General features: G+C 45.4%; 1 protein-coding gene across 2 annotated transcripts in view; it reads left to right on the forward strand.

The window, feature by feature from the left end:
• Window positions 1–16,318, forward strand: part of LOC108236223 (trinucleotide repeat containing adaptor 6A) — a 31,904-nt gene extending 15,586 nt beyond the window's left edge. The window contains exons 4-27 of one of the 2 annotated variants that reach the window (XM_017416740.3): window positions 731–1,054; window positions 1,599–1,646; window positions 3,121–5,103; window positions 5,221–5,401; window positions 5,499–5,965; window positions 6,067–6,198; window positions 6,299–6,454; window positions 8,562–8,744; window positions 8,849–9,009; window positions 9,120–9,197; window positions 9,462–9,629; window positions 10,255–10,398; window positions 10,696–10,815; window positions 11,137–11,274; window positions 11,449–11,523; window positions 11,613–11,787; window positions 11,880–12,029; window positions 12,251–12,421; window positions 12,505–12,645; window positions 12,755–12,862; window positions 13,057–13,287; window positions 13,497–13,567; window positions 13,687–13,826; window positions 14,787–16,318. In XM_017416740.3, the coding sequence (XP_017272229.1) occupies window positions 1,601–1,646; window positions 3,121–5,103; window positions 5,221–5,401; window positions 5,499–5,965; window positions 6,067–6,198; window positions 6,299–6,454; window positions 8,562–8,744; window positions 8,849–9,009; window positions 9,120–9,197; window positions 9,462–9,629; window positions 10,255–10,398; window positions 10,696–10,815; window positions 11,137–11,274; window positions 11,449–11,523; window positions 11,613–11,787; window positions 11,880–12,029; window positions 12,251–12,421; window positions 12,505–12,645; window positions 12,755–12,862; window positions 13,057–13,287; window positions 13,497–13,567; window positions 13,687–13,826; window positions 14,787–15,138 (5,571 nt within the window). In that variant the 5' untranslated portion in view covers window positions 731–1,054; window positions 1,599–1,600 and the 3' untranslated portion in view covers window positions 15,139–16,318. The remainder of the gene's footprint in view (window positions 1–730; window positions 1,055–1,598; window positions 1,647–3,120; window positions 5,104–5,220; window positions 5,402–5,498; window positions 5,966–6,066; window positions 6,199–6,298; window positions 6,455–8,561; window positions 8,745–8,848; window positions 9,010–9,119; window positions 9,198–9,461; window positions 9,630–10,254; window positions 10,399–10,695; window positions 10,816–11,136; window positions 11,275–11,448; window positions 11,524–11,612; window positions 11,788–11,879; window positions 12,030–12,250; window positions 12,422–12,504; window positions 12,646–12,754; window positions 12,863–13,056; window positions 13,288–13,496; window positions 13,568–13,686; window positions 13,827–14,786) is intronic. The other variant, XM_017416742.3, reaches the window with a different exon arrangement.
• Window positions 16,319–16,795: the final 477 nt, after the last annotated feature.

Below are 16,795 nucleotides of genomic sequence, written 5' to 3' on the forward strand. Positions count from 1 at the left end.
TCTATCGACAACCAGTACGCCCTGCTCATTTTTATGAGGTTTTCAAGCCGAGTTGGAACCGAAAGGAAAAGCAGCAGGTTGAAGCGCTGCTTTACCCCGTTCTTTTAATTAACTTACTCACCTGCGTTAGACCGCAGTATTATTACTCCATCAGGCGTCAGATAAGCCAGAAAGTGTTCAGTATTCATTTCAGTAATACACTGTTTTTTTGTTTGTTTCTTTAGCATAACCATTTCCACTGCAAACTTTTCTTATAGTCGTAATTTTGTTTTGCAGGTTTGTATACTTGAGCGTAATTCTTGTAGTTTGTAGGCTAAGCAGAACATCTGCTGCTGTTTTTAGTCAAAAAATAAAAAGACAGGAAAATCAATTCTCCTCCCATTGATACAAGTGATAACACGCGGCCTGATCACACCCAACACTGTCTGGTACTGCGAAAGTCCATGGGTCACAAAACGTGTTTTTTTTTTTTTTAAAGATATGTAAGTAACCAAGTTAACCATGTGGTGTTTTAAAGCAAGCTGTAAAGCATTTAGTTATATTTATGATATGAAACACGTGAGTTTGTGACAGATGTTTAAAATATCTCAGAACTGCTTCAGAAGCTGCTGTTCGTGATGGTTGATGGTTGATGTTGTAAATTAATTTACGGATTGTTTTAGATCTGAAACTACTGACTGTAGCTACGAAACAATGAAGTAACAAACTCTCTTGTTCTGTTTTTCTGCAGTGCCAGAGCATACTACATCAGGACAGTCCTTAATCTATACCACGCACACCCCCCTTCCCCCACCCAATTTACATAAACGCAGGCGCGCACACAAATCTACACACACATACAGTCCTCAGCGATGCCAAGGGGGGCTGATCAGCCTGCTGCCTGCTCTGACAAGCCCCGCCTCCTCACCTCACACCCTTGAGGGCTGTGCTCGCGTAGCGCCGACCTTTGACCTGCCCTGTGTAAAGCTGGGAACCAAAGGTCACCTGTTCTCCTCTGAAGCCGGGGACGCCCTCCTGTCCAGCCAGGAGCTGCAGCCACCAGTGGCATTTATAGGTAAATAGCGAAAAGACTAGAACATCACATTTGGTCTTTCTATAAATAACAGGATTTTGGCTGAAGGGTTCTCAATAAATGTTATTTTTGTGCTTCAATCCAAAATCAGTGGGATCGTAGCTACATAGAGTAAAAAAAAAAGCTTCAAATCTGTATCTTATGATCTGTATCTGATTCCTTACACGTCAGTGATTTTAAAAAAGAATATTAGTATTTTTTTTTAGCATTGGGGTGTCATTCAGGGATTAACGAGTGAAGCGTTTAAGTACCACTAAAAGTGGTAACTTGTGGCCCATAACACAACTTGATGATTAAAAGCCTTTTAATTCTGCAAGTGGAGATTTAGTTACAGAAAACACTAATGCACTTGTTCTTGCAAGCCCTTCTTTTTTTTATCTTGTCTGGCTTTAAAGTTCTTGTTTTCTTTTGTTTGCCCGATTCTCATTGCATTGCCTGCTTGTTCCAGCCGTTTCTAACATCTTCTTCCCACTTTTCTGTCTCTGTCTCCCTTTCAAGTCTTGACAGTCTCCCACTTTGTTTCCAGGCATGGCTCCCATTCGGGATTCCGTCAGCCATTCCCCTAATCAAACAGGTGACAACATATTGCCTTCTCGTTTTACTCTTTTTCTGCATTTGCTTCTTCCTCAAAAATGTCTTACTTTGGCTCTCTGCTTTAGAAATTGTCAGACTGGGCCTTGACCTTGGCTGCTGACATGTACTCTGTGCTTATCGGTGGAACAGGGACGAATGAGGGAGAAAAGTGTTAATAAACACGACATTTTAATGATCATAGACCAGACACTATCCTTTCTTACTTTAACTGAAAATCGAGTTGGTTCCTTCTCTGTCTCGTATTTCTTACTTCTTTCAGAGATCTTCTAGGATCACTTAAACAAAGTCAACTTTAATGTTGGGCAATGAGATTGCTGTAGTAAAAAAACAATTCTCTTATTAAAATCTGCTTCATTGAGTAGCTCTCATGTCAAAAGGATCATGCTTTAAATCTTGATTTCTACTTGAAACAAGGATATTGTCAGGATATTTTTTCAGTGGCAGAGACTGATAAAGTATTTTAATATGTATAAAATGGAGCACTATAGCAGTCGAGATTCAGGCGATTGCCGCTGTGGCAGAATGAGTGTTTGTTTAAAAAAGGAAAGCGTGATTGGATGGGATCTGTAAAGGCTAATTTTAGAAACATACCAGGTCTGAACACTGATGATCTCAGACAGTTAACATATTAAATGCCTCCACCTCCTCTCTTCTGCCAAACCCTGTCGTCAGTTCCTGCATCCTCTCTGTTTTTCTTACTCGGTAACCATCCCTCCCGTGGCCTCCGTCTTCCTCTCCTGCCGACAGTCGTCGTCTGCCTCGCTGAATCTTAGTTAATACCTTTTGGCATGCTTCCGAGTCCTCCCTGCGGTGACAAATTGGTGGCAGCTGTGTCCAGGCTCAGACCTGGCAATAAAAACATCCAGAACAGTTGGCAAGCTGAACTTGGAGAGAAATGGCAAAATGTTAAAGAAAGTGTGATTGAGGAAGTTAACATAGTGTGTCCGATGGGCCTTGTACAGTAAGAAATTCACCAGTTGGCAACAACAAGTGGAGTTTTGGTAAACATTTTTATTTTTTGGTGTAGTGCACTGTTGGTAACCTCAAACTCATTTTTTAAGTAAAGCCTATTAAACATTTAAAAGGACAGTTCAAATTTATTGAAGTTATGATGAGTTGTAATCACGAGTAGTCATTATTTTAACTGCGGTAGATGGCAATCTCAGTTTAGAAATTCAGAAACATATTCATGAAGTAAAGTAAGTAAACACCTAACTGGGACCTATTCCAGATCAGATTTCAGACAATTTAAAACAAGTTCAACCTCAAAACTCTGTTTGCAGTTCAAGGCCCTGTTCTGTATTTTTATACAGGCAAATGGGAATTAGCATTACAGTACGTTTAAATGCTACATGAACATTCTGTCCATCACCAATACATATATGTAAGCATGTTTGTGAAACAAAATAATTTATTCCCTTAATTTAATTGTGATGTCCGTCTGTTCTTTCCAGGTTTGGAGCATCCTGGACTGGATTCACAGTATGAGCCTTCCCCCTGGTCCTCTGGCTCCCCCTGCAGCAGTGACAGCAACAGCAACTGGGGCAAAGTCCTAGTCGACGGAAGTACCGACAAATCCAATAACACTTGTTCAACCAGCTCCTCTGTCTGGCCTCCCTCCTCCTCTTCATTTTCTTGCTCCTCCTCTTCCTCGTCTGGCTGCGGTTCAGGATCAGATCCTGAGCTGGCGTCAGAATGCATGGATGCAGATTCTAACTCTTCAGTCGGCTCAGAGAAGAACCTCGGCACTGTCGCTGCAACTACGGTCATGATGATGTCAGCAGATGCTTCTTCCTCTGTGTCCTCTACAGCTTCTTCGCACTCCTCCTCTTTGGTGACTTCTACCATGATGGTCGGGGTAACTGTGAATGGAGACAGCAACAATCAGGTTGGAGGTGTGGGAACCATCTGCAGTGCAAATAATGGAAATAATATTACTGGATCCTCACACTACTCCATGGCTGGGCCCAACAGTATTGGCAGCAATAACATGAGTAACCACAACAACAAGTTAGTCGGCAGCAGTTCTGTATGGGGCACCCAGTCAGGCAGCAACATGAATACCACTGGCGGGAATAACCCCTATATCAATGGGTCAAACCCAAACATTTTAAATCCAAATGCCAACCATGGTGCCTGGCCACAGAGTCCATCCCCAAGCCCAGTGTGCCAGGGCCAGCGGCCTCCACAGGCTCCAGGGCTGACTTCCAAACTAGGTGTGGTTCCTCAACAGGGGTCGTTGCTGGGCTGGGGTGGCATGGCAGCTCCAGACAACAACAGTGTGATGGAAGACACTGAGGTGAATAATGGTACATCAAGCAGCAAGGTGATAGGAGGCAGCAACAATGGCAGTGGCGTCCTGCAACCTACCAACCTTAACACTGAATCCAATGGACCAAATAACACTATCATGATGAATACTACTACTACTACTAGCACCACAATGACCTCTAGTGCACCAGACTCTACCACCTCACCCCACCTCGGCGGGGATTGTTCCTGGGGTTCCATTGGAGGAGGAAATGGGGGGCCGCTGGCCAATGGAAACCCCTCATTAACTCCCCAGCACCCTCAAGGAGAGTCAGGGGGTACTGGGTCCTTTGGTACACCTTGGGGCACAGCTACCTACCCTGTAGACAAGGGTCCCTTAAATGCAGACACTGTGAACCCCCAAATCTCTACTGCTGCTTTCAAGAGTAATAATAACCACAATAACACTGGGGCCCCACGGTGGGACCAAGGGCCCACCAATACCCCAAACCAGCCTCAGAGTAACTTGTCCTGGAGTGTTGGCCCTAATCAGATTCCAGGTTCTACAGGCCAAACATCAGGAAATGGAAACCAAACTACTATGGGTCCTCCAGCAGGGATACCTCGCCCCTGGGGGAGCAGTGCATCCTCTTCTTCCTCCTCCTCCTCATCGTTCACATCTAACGGCAAAATGTCGAATGGAGATTGGGGATCAGCAACTCCTTGCACCAACAATTCAGATGCTGGAAGTCAAAAAGGAAGTTCCGCCAACAATGGGTGGAAGAGCCTTGAGGATGACGCCATGGGCATGGGTGGGGGTGGTGGTGGAGGCCAAAGCTTTGGAAGTGTCACTGGAGCCTGGGGTCGCTCTGCAGGAAGTGAAGGAAGCGCCGAGAGCTCTGGAGGGAGATCCAGCTCCGACAAAGACATCAGCCAATCTAAAGGAGGAAACCGTAGAAGAGGTAACAATACCGCAACAGTACTATCAGCACTGGCCCGGACCGATGTGGATCCAAGGGTTTTGTCCAACACCGGATGGGGACAGACGCCCGTACGGCAGAACACATCCTGGGATGTGAATTCCCCTGCAAACAATAAGGAGCCCAGAGGCGAGGAAAGAAAGCAGAGTAGCGTCGGCTCCGGTTGGGGCTCAGCAGCACCGGCAGCTCCCTCCCAGACCTCTGGAGGTAAGCACATGAGGTTTATGGAACTTGTCGTTTATGTGATAATATTCTGAATAAAACCAGATTATTTATTAAACAACGAACCAGCAAGTAAATGAGTCTTCTTTTATGTGCTTGCAGGTTGGGGGGTTGGGCCAAGCAGCTCAGATAATGGAGGTTCTGGGTGGGGAGAACAGAGAGAAACATCTGGGTGGGAAAATAAAGGACCTTCTAATAAAGGAGGCGGGAATAGTGGCTGGGATGATGATTCCAGTTACAAGAGCAGTAACACCTGGAACAACAACAATGTTAAAGATGACAGGTGATTAATGCTTTTCAATTACTTTACTTTAAATGTTTTTTTTATTTTTGTACTTTTATCTTTAAAATTTACCAACCATTTTGGTTTTTTTCTGCAGGTCCTCTACATGGAACAATGCACCTAAAATGCAGCAGGGCTGGGGTTCCAATGGTGGAAATGGAGGTGAAACCTGGGGTGTTGACGGTTCGAGACCAGGGGCCAGCAACCACTGGGGGGAATCTCAAAAAGGCGCAGGCTCGGTGGGCTGGGACAGCGACAGCGACCGCTCTGGCTCCGGATGCTGGAGCGAGCCAGGCCGAACCAACACCAGCAGCAGTAACACCTGGGTTGGCAGCGGGGGGTCAAATACTCCAGACCAGAGCACTCCAAACCCTGGCTCCAACTGGGGAGACGCGGTCAACAAACCCAGTCCTCAGAGTAACAATCAGGGCTGGGGTGAGCCAATGAAGAACAACCACGGAGCTCAGAACTGGAGCGAGTCCAACTCTAAACCTTCTAACGAGTGGGGAAAAGGTCCTGAATCCAACATGTCCAGAGGAAATCCAGCCTCCAACAAGCCCACGGGTACTTGTCACAGCAATAATTGTTTTTGTTAGATGTTTTAACTGTATACGTAACAAGAGGTTGAAGAAAAAAAACCTAATGCCATGCTTTTGTTCATTTAGGCTGGCTGGGGGGGCCCATGCCCGCAGTAGGTCAGAAGGAGGAAGTTGCAACTGGATGGGAAGAACCTTCTCCAGAGTCCATCCGTCGGAGAATGGAAATCGACGATGGAACTGCAGCTTGGGGCGACCCTGGTAAACACCAGCTAGGCTGCTGTTCTTACGAGCAAGAGCTTTTCATTTGGCAAAAGTCTTTTTCAGCTGATTTCTCCAAATTGCTTGACTTGATTTGCAGGTAAATACGGCAGCGGATCTGTCAACATGTGGAACAGGACGACTCAGTCGGATCAGGAGGCCGTGGCTCCGCCCCCTAAGAATCAGCAGTCCCACCCAGCACACAACTCCACGCAGCCTATGCAGCATTTTAACCAGGAAAAAAGCTGCAGTTCAGGTGTGTTTGCATATGTGACCGAGCATTCAAACTACAGCTGTTAATGACCGATTTAAATCTGGTTTGTATATTTACATATACAAGCTGCAAAAAAATAAACCAAGCTTTATTATTCTATAACAGCAACCTCAGAGCACAAATATGGAAAATAAGCACCTCAATGTGCATGCTGTAATATCTGTATTTGTGTAAATGCAAAGCTTTATCAAAACTGTTAAAATTACATCTTTAGGTATGAACCTTTATTATATTGGTTTGCCTACTTATTGCAAGAAAAGCACAACAGTGGCCCATCTTTTACTTGTACCTCAAAGATAAAACTAGAAAATCTTTTATAAAAAAAAACATACATGAGTATGTGCTACATGTAGCTCTGAATAAAAGAAATAACATCCCAGAATCAATAGGTTAAAACCGCGTAATTTTCTTTTTTTTTGCATGGGTTCAGCTGAAGACTTTTTACTCAACAAGGTTTGTTAGCTTTAATAAAATACAGACTTTCTGCAGTTTTTTATCCTTGTTTGTTGTTGTGATAGGATTTAGCACTAGAGAAAGGTGCTATGAAAATAAACATTACATTTTTTACGCATGTGATATAATTTAAAGCGGTGTTGATTTAATTAAAACAGACATTTTCTGTTCCAGTGTTCACATACACATTTCTCTGCAAGTTAAAGCTTTCTGTAAGTCATGATATCTCTTTGAGCCAACTGCTTTTTGTTGTAGAGATAAGATCTTAAAAGTATTTCCTATTTTTTACAAGGTTGTGTGTGTGTGTGTGTGTGTGTGTGTGTGTAGGCAGGCACACACTTGAATCCATACAATGCCATGCACAATTTTTAGAGGGTTAAACCAAGCCTGTAGAGCCAGCCAGGCCTCCGTCTCCTCGCTGCGCCCCGGGGCTTTGTGTGAAGCCCGTTGACTCATTCCTTAGGAATGCTAAAAGCATCAATGTTTCCTCTCCTCTCATTCACCTTTTTTTTTTCTCTCTCTCTTTCCTTTCTTTGCTCACCCACCATTTGCACAAGAAACACACACTTTTGTTGAGTTTCAGTAGAATGGAGCAAGAGAGGACCATGACTGGCAGCGGAGGAGGCTTTTTAAAATTTGGTTTAATAGTGGAAATGGAAGATTGAAAAACTTAAACAAGCTAGGAAGCTGTTCTCTAGAGAGGCCCTGAAGGAGGAGAAATGCAGGAATGAGGTGGTTGTTCAGGGCTCATTGTGTAGAGGACTAAACGAAGCAGCTCCATGAGCTCGAGACAGGAAAAGGCTGGACAAACCACCCAGCTATTGCTCTGCTCTGGGAAAACTCTTAGCTTTATGAGTCATTGTGGTTAATGTGTTTGTATTTTTGTGTAAGTTGAACAGTCCGTGAAGAAAGAACAGACCTTGTGGAAAAAGAATACCAGGTCCGAGTGTTGACTTTTATTCAGAGACATCTTTCAGTCTGTGAGCTGCACATATGAGCAGCTTGAATCTTGGCTCAGTTGAAGCAGTTACATGAAACAAGACTCAGAGCAACAGATGCAAGATTACAGTACATGTTTAAAGAAGTATACCTCTGCATGATCGGGAAATTTTGCCTGATGTAAATCTTTTGTCTGGGTACGTCTATTTTTGTGCATTCTTTGTCATGCGTTTATGTGCTTGTGCTTTTGGACTTGCATACAAGGGTAGGTCTGGAGCCGGAGGCTATCCCATGATCAGTCCTATTTTTACAGGGAGGTATCCCTGGCATCTTCCCAGCCTCCTCCTGTGGAGGGAGAAAGTGGCAGGTTTGGGTGGTCAGCGGTAACCTGAGCCTTTTGAACCCGAGGGATACACTTACACTTGGGCTTGGGGCTCGAAAGGTTAAATGTCCGAGTAAACACTTGCATAACCAAACCGACGCTCGGTTTCTCAAGGACATGAGTGTAATCTTCAATTTAAGGAGAATAAAAGTGTCTACCTTTTTAAAATCAAAGGTTTTACTGACTTTCAAGAGTTACTAGTGGCATTAAAACAAAAAATATTTAATTCCCACCAGTTACCAGCAATGTCTACGCTACTTAAGTGCACATTTTAGAGCTTGTATCATGATTGAAATGAGTTCCTGTTTCCTGCAGGTTGGGGGGAGCCTTACCCCCAGCAGAAGGACTCTTCAACATGGGGAGAGCCTACAGCTGGTCCACCTGTGACGGTGGACAATGGGACATCTGCCTGGGGGAAGCCCATGGACACCACTGCTGGCTGGGACGAACCCAGCAGGGAAAGCAGAGATTCTGGATGGGGCACCCAGAACAAACCCGGTAGGTTTTCTGAGAACTGGTGAAGTTTTATTTTATTTTTAAGAACAGTACATGACAGGAGTTGCAGATTTCTACATCTCTCCCTCTGTCGTTGATGTCTTCAGGTCCTAAGCCCATGGAGACGTGGTGCGGCGACAACGTGTCCATGAGCAATAGCTGGGATCAGGAAGAGGAGGTGGAGATCGGAATGTGGAGCAACAACCAGCAGGACAACAGGTCTCATGACCAGAACACCTGGAACTACAAGAATAAAGGCTCCAACAAGGTTTGTTCCCCACGACCTCCACATCTGAACGTGTCGGACACGGCTGAAGAACATTTAATGTCAGTAGATCTCGTCCTGGGTTTTATGGGTTTTATTTTTGTCTGTTTCAGATGAACAAACCAGTCAGTAAACAGGACGATCCCTGGATGAAACCATTCATCAACCAGTTCAACAACATGGGCTTCTCTGTGAGTACTGATCTCTTCAGAGTTCAGCGACTTTGAATTGTGAAATTCTTTTCCTTTGCCTGGAATTCCTGATAAATTCAAGAATGCCTTGAACCACAGCAGAAGCACACCACGTCTCAGTAATCATTACCTACCTGAGTTGGATGTGTCCAAACATTTGACTCGAATTGTAAATTAACGCTTGATTCGACCTGGTCAGAGTTTGCTGTCGATTATGGGGGACGTTCCTGTCTTTTTAAAGCTTTCTTGTCTTTGAACTTGCAGAGAGACTCTCCCGATGACTCCATGAAGGCAGCACCAGGGATGGTGACGGACAAACGCATGGACATCGGCAGTATGGGAGAGTTTAACGGCATGGCGGGGAAGAACCTGGGGTCCCGACACCAGTTCCACAAGGAATCCGTCATGGATCGCAGTCCTTACTTTGACAAGGTACACCAAGTCTTCAGTGTGGTCACGGTCTGGTTGGGAGGAGTTTTCTCATCTCATTTGTGCCCCCTGGTGGTGGTTTAAACAAACTGCATCAGTGCTTTAAGGTTCATCTGATGTTGTCATTTTTTTTCAGCCTCAAAACCAAACAGAATATTCAAACCTTTAGGCTTCATTGTGATAGTAGATATTTTTATAAGTATGTCAAGTAATAATAATGATTCTTTACAAACTGCCTTGTGTTAGGCTTTGCTGCTTTTGCTTCAGCATTGCTGCTGCAGACTTTATTCTTCTGTTTCCAGTTTTTTAACTTTTCGATGTCTTTTTCACCTGAACAACTTCTCCTCTTCTACACGGCTCACGTCTTATTCCAATTCATCTCTTGACCCCGTCTCATTCATGATTCTCCCTTTGCTTTACCTCAGCCTTGTGCCGTGCAGGTTCTCTTATTTCCTGTTTCCGTGTTTCTTTCTCGCTCGCCCTGCCTCTCCTTTGTCTTCCTATGCAAAATTAATTTTTTTCTTCTCTTGTCTCCTTCCCTCTCTGTGCTTGTGTGGCTGGCGATGTGCTTCCTGTTCCCTCTGTGCTTGCCGTCCGTCTGCCGTGCGCCCGGCCTTTGCTTCCGCAGCTTTCTGCCTATGATTGCCCAGCTTCTGATGAGCTCTCCTCCAATCAAAGCATGAGCCTTTCCCCTCGCAATTCTGCTCAGCCAGTCCCCTGTGTCAGTTCTGGGCCCGGCCCTTCCCTCTCTAGCTCTGGGGCTGCTCCGCAGGTGAGTGTGGAAGGATTGAGGAGCTGGTTTGTCTTTTGGTCTCGAGCCTGTTGTCACACTCTGCCACATCTGAAGAAATGCTTAAGTAAATGAGTAATCCCAAATCCTAAATCGGTGGTATTGTATTATGTTTTCCAGTAAAACATTTCCCTAACATATCTGTTTATAGTTTCCTAACGATTCACTCAAAACCTTTTTTTTTTTTTTTTTTTTTTTTTTTACAGTGTTGAGAGAAGCATTGTAACTTGTTAAATGTTAATTATCTCTTGGTTTTGTGTGTTTGTTTTTCTTTTCCAGAATGTAAACTCCATGTTGGGTGGCAGTAGCGTAGCACAGGGCCGAGGCGGCCCCCAATCCCAGCCCCCATCTCAACCCAACCTTCGTAACCAAGTGCCTCCACCCATCCTGCCCTCTCAGGTAGCAAACATATAAAACTACTGTTTTCATTGTATTTACGGATCATTAGTTTGGGTACTGGGTATTTCCAGAATATTATACATTTACTTGACAACCCCTTGAATGTGTTTTCATACCACCTTTAAGACGACAAACTTTCTAAAATTGTTAGGTGCTATATTTCTTTATTCTATCAATTCATAGTTGCTGCTTGAAGTGATTGTCAGACAACGAGGGGGAAAGAAAAAACACTGAAGCTCAAACATTGTTGAACACAAAAGACTTTGAAGACTTAAACTGCTTTTAAACTTAGGTTTTGACCCTAACCTTGTTTGCGTGCAGGTCCCCCCCTCCCTGTTGAAGTACCCAGGAGCTAACGGTGGTCTGAACTCGCTGTTTGGCCCTCAGCAGGTGGCTGTGCTCAACCAACTCTCCCAGCTCAACCAGCTGTCACAGCTCAACCAGATCAGCCAGCTGCAGGTACAGAAACATGTCGACTGTAGTCAGGGCTGCTGTTCCTTCGATGTTTATGCTGCATCGGCACATTTTAAGGTTATCGTTTCACAGCAGCCGAGGTTCGTTGTTTCTGTAAACTCTGATCAGACGGTACCGCCACAATTGACATATTTTTGTGATCGCTTTTTCTGCCTGCAGCGTCTCCTCCTTCAGCATCAGCAACAGAAGGCTCAAAACCAGAGAGCCATGCCCGTGGGCCGTCAGAGCGATCAGGTGTGGGTCCAGTAATTCCGCTAAATTCCACTTCGTTTGAGAGTCTGTTTCCTCTTGAATTTGTTTCACCTTCCATTTCCTGTTTCCAGACGCGACCCATCGGTTCCTCCCCATCGATGATGCAGCCGCCGCGGCACCTGGACCCCTCCCTGCTGAAGCAGGCCCTGCCACACAAAACGTACTCTGACAACTACTTGTCCCAGAATCCCTCTGAGATGCAGAAGGATGCTGCCACCATCGGGTCCTTCAGCAACTTCCCTTTAAGTACGTCAGTTACAAGCAGCCGGTCTTATTTCCCCGAGCTTGCCACACATTCAGGGGAGACTGACTTCTTCTCTTCCTCTGTCCGTCTTTAGGCTTGAACTCTAACCTGAATGTATCCCTGGACATGGGCGTTGGCGCTGGAAGTAGTAGTGGCGGTGGAGCGGTGAACTACAAAGAGCCACCCCAGTCCAGACTGAAGAAACTTTGGGCTGCTGACCCTCTGGAGCAGAACAGCAAACCTGGTACATTAGCAGGCTTAACTCGTACTTTAAAGCTTTTTTGCAATAGTAATTAAAATAAACATTTGTTCTTTAACTGCATGAAGGCTTTAAATTTCTGTTGGAGTTGCAATGTTTACATATATGAGATGTTTTAGTTTATTACAAACCAAGCTAGGTTTGAAAAAAGTTATGAGGCTGTTTAATTGAGTGTGTTCTTGTGTGTGTGTGTGTTTTCCCCACAGGTGCTATGTCGTCTGGGCTGCGTCTGGAGGACTCTCCCTTCTATGATTTCCTGTCTCCTGGCCCATCTCCCCTGAGTCCTCCCGGCCAATCAATGGGCTCTGTGGGCGATGGCTGGCCGCCCCGTGCCAACTCCCCCCCACCCCATGGAAACACTGTCACTTGGCCCCCAGGTACGCAAGCCTTCGCGCTCCCCGACAGCTTTAAAACCATTTGCTTCGAAACCTTTTAATCGCTTCGGCGTTCCTGTCGACAGAGTTCCGGCCCGGGGAGCCTTGGAAAGGTTACCCCAACATCGACCCTGAGACTGACCCCTACGTGACCCCCGGCAGTGTCATCAACAACCTCTCCATCAACACCGTCCGTGACACAGACCACCTCAGGGACAGGAACAACGGTAAGACGCACGCTGCGGGAAGATGTTTCACTCTAATCAGTGTTTTAAGCGCGTGTCACAATCTGAACGCACACGTCTGACATGTCGCGCTCCTCCCGATGTTCCTCAGGGCCATCCTCATCACTGAACACCACGATGCCTTCTAACAGTGCCTGGTCATCCATTCGTGCCTCCAGCCACAGCGGTTCCCTCACCAGTACAGCACAAAGCACTTCAGGTACGTTTCCAGTTCGCTCACTGGAATGGCGAGTGACCTCAGAGGTCAGATAAACCACGCCGAGCTTCAAATGGACACAGGAAGTGCTTATTGTGACCACATGGATCTAAAATAAACTTGTTCTGCTCCTGTACATCTTCCACTTATTGTGTTAACTTCAGCTGAACTTTGATTTGTCTCCTCTCTCCTTGTAGCTCGACCCAGTGAGTCAAAGTGGTCTCCTGGCGGCGGTTCTGTGTCCAACTCCTCTCTAGCCCACGAGCTTTGGAAGGTTCCTCTGTCTCCCAAGCCGCTGCCAGTACCAGCCCCCTCCAGGCCCCCACCCGGCCTCACCAGCCAGAAGCCCAACCCTGCCTCCTCTGGCTGGGACGGCTCTGCCCTGAGGCTGGGGGGCTGGGCCTCCTCGGAGTCCAGATACACACCTGGTGAGCAAAAAAGAGGAGAAGCCTCATCATTCTCCTCTCAGTTCACAAAGTCAGCTTTGAAAGTGTGAATTTGTGGTGCCTGATTGTTGAATCGACAAAGTGAAGATGAAGGCTGTACTGTTTCCGTTATAGTTTGAGATATTTAAGACTTTTAAACGCTGACTTCCTTTAATGGCAGATTTCTAATCTCTGACTGTGTGTGATGGCAGGTTCCAATTGGGGTGAAAGCAGCAGCTCAGGGAGAACTCAATGGCTTGTTCTGAAAAATCTCACACCTCAGGTGCTCACATTTTATAAGAACGAATTTTATTTGTCTGGTTTTGTTTGTTTATTACAAGCAGAACAGTATTTTAAACTGTAGGTGGCTGATAAAGGTGAGCTCTGTTTGTGGTTTCCCAGATTGACGGCTCGACGCTGAGGACCCTGTGCATGCAGCACGGCCCTCTGATCACATTCCACCTCAACCTGCCACATGGTAACGCCGTGGTTTGCTACAGCTCGAAGGACGAGGCTGCCAAGGCCCAGAAGAGCCTGCACATGTACGGGCCTCGGACACACACACACACACACACACACACACACACACACACCTGCTTTAGGCCAACAACTTCAGCTCAGACTGGGAAAGAAAAAGTTCAGCACAAAGTTATGTTTTCTTTCTGAAGCAAACATTTATAATTTTCTTCCACCTTCGTCATTTTTGCCTTACCTTAATATTCTTGCAGAAATATAATGAAGTGTCTGCACTGGAAAAGCTACAGCTAGCTGCTGCTGCTGCCACGAGCACTTGTAAGAATTTAACATAAGCAGTCGAATGTGAAATTGATGAGAATGTAAATGTTTATGAAATGACATCCTGAATGAAACGTTTGAGTTTGGATTAACGGCCTCTTTGGTCTGGACCGAAAGCAGACCTAATTTTTTTTGTTTAGTTCAGTTTGCATTCACGTTGTGCTTTATTGGAAGTGGACTGTAATTGTAAACAAAGTCACACGGGTGACGATCATTGCTCCTATTGGACAGGAGTTACGGGGGTGGGACAGAGTGTGGACCCGGAAAGAAAGATGGAGGCACAGTGTCTCCCCATTGTTCCAGGTCTGCCCCGCGGCTCATTGTTTGCAGCGTCCACGTGCTAATAGCGTTAGCAACACAGATAGGCTAATCTTTACCTTGATGCTTAGCTACGGGGGCCCGTAAAGTCCAAAAAGGCGTCTGGTTCCTGTAGTTGTTCTGCATCGAAGCTGGTCTGCATTCAAAGCAGAAGAAAACCGAACCAGAGTTTGTTTGGAAGACCACCTCAAAAAGTGGGTCTTGGTGCGGTTGACTGTATTCATACCTGCATAAAAGGTCCGGACCAACAGGGGAACGAACTCGGGTCCGTTTAAAGCGGACCAAATGTGTCAGACGTGAAAACACCCTTAGGCTTCGTCAGTCCGGTCGAAATTGAACCCTTTCTCCAAATCCTGTTGAGCGAACACCAACTTTTGTTATCGTTGCAGGTGTGTTTTGGGGAACACTACTATTCTGGCTGAGTTCGCCAGCGAGGAGGAAATCAACCGTTTCTTTGCACAAGGGCAGTCACTGGCCACTCCCTCCTCCAGCTGGCAGGCCATCGGCCCGTCTCAGAGCAGAATGGATCCGTCTCACCCCTTCCCCAGCCGCGCCGCCGAACCGAACCAGTGGAACAGCAGCAGCGACCTGCAGAGGTCCTCCCTCTGGGGCGGGCCCAACTATTCCAGTAGCCTGTGGGGGAGCTCCAGCGGCGCCGAGCCGGGGAGGCTCAGCAGCCCGTCTCCGATCGGCTCCTTCCTCCCGGTGGATCACCTGACGGGGGGCGGCGACTCCATGTGAACTAACCCTGCAGTCAAACAGGCTGGAGGAAAGGGTCAGTAGAGAATTGTTAATCATCCGAAGAAAATGGATTTAAAAATCAAACAAAAAAAATGTAGTTATAAATGCAACGGCACTAGTTGGACTCTTTCTCACTTACAAGATATTCAACAAAACGGGGTCTCCCCTGTGGAATACAAGTTACGTTTCTCTTTCTGCACATATGTCCACTTTGTTTTAGCCCAAAAACATATCAGTCGGAATACTTGAATCATGCAGGCCAATTCTATAATGTGAACGGATGGATATTTGCTTCCAGGTAGTGCTCTTTCAGACCGAAAAAAGCTTCAGTCAAGTTCAATATTATTATTATATATATATTTTTTGTTTCATTCGTCTTGTTTATTTGAATTCCAATTCTTTTTATTTTTAACGTTTTCATTTTAATTTTTTTTCTTTATTTTATTTTTTTTTGCATTTGTTTGCTGACCATGTTGGAGTATGAGCTTTTTTAACTTTGCACTGAATGTGGTTTTTTCTCAGTATATATAATCTGCAATATAGAGGGAGCAGCCAGTTTTTCCAGTGTAGCTGTTTACTCATTGAGGTCCTTATTGTACGTGTGTGTGTGTGGAAGTACTTTGCGTGTATGTGATTGCATCGTGTGTGTGTGTGAGAATTGAGTGTGTGCGCTCCTCTCTGCCTTGGCACGCCTACCTTACTGCGTTGTTGTGGAGTTCAAGATCAACAGATAAAGAATAAAAACCTGACTTAGGATGATTATCGGGTGAAAGAGAAAAAGTGACATTTAAAAACAAAAAAAACAACAAAAAAAAAGTATTGCACCGATTTTTTTTGTTTTGAAACTAAAGAAAGTTGAGCTCTGCAGTGCAAAGGACTGTAGCTGCAGCTGGGACTAGCAAGCCCCGCCCCCCTCCCCATTCTAATATAAGAGGCGGGGCCTATCTAGCAAGCCCTCCCGGTTCGCCCCCTGGTGGGCGGCGGAGGGAACAGCACTTTCAGAATAGGCTTTCAATGTTTTGGAGGTGCCACACTGCAACCTCTTGTTTACAAGACTTAGGAGGCAGAACGTGTGTTCATTCTTCATTTAAAAAAAGAAGATGGAAAAATATTTTAAAAATTCACAAAAAAAAAAAATACACATAAAAATTATAAAACAAAGAAAAAAAAAACAAAAAAACCTGAAACTCTTATTGAGGATGAAGACGATGCGTTGTAACTCTGGGAATTCGGATCAGTGTTTATTTCTTTTTTGTTTATTTTATTTTATTTTTTTGGCCATGGCGTTGGTTATTTAAACTATTCCTCTTGTCTGCTAAATAACCAGCAGTGGTTCTCAGGAAATTAAGCCAGTTTCCCCCCTCCTCCTGTAGTTGAATTAAAAAAAAAATAAAAACAAAACTACTTCTTGTAGGAAAGGAAAATCCAACATCTAGCACTGAAAACTATGTATAGGTCTTTTTTTTCTTCCCTCTGCCAAATAACTGCTTTAACCTCCTGAGACCCGAGCTTTTGTTTGGTGTGCATGTTTCCGACGCGGGGGGGGCGTGGTCTCGGGAGGTTCAGGCTGGAGAAGCTCACACACTGCTTTTTAAATATGCTGTCTTTTTGAGGGAGGGGGAGCGTCCCGCATTAGTGGGGGGGGGGGGGGGGGGGG

Source organism: Kryptolebias marmoratus, linkage group LG12, assembly GCF_001649575.2.
Source record: "Kryptolebias marmoratus isolate JLee-2015 linkage group LG12, ASM164957v2, whole genome shotgun sequence".
In the NCBI taxonomy this organism is placed as follows: Eukaryota; Metazoa; Chordata; class Actinopteri; order Cyprinodontiformes; family Rivulidae; genus Kryptolebias; species Kryptolebias marmoratus.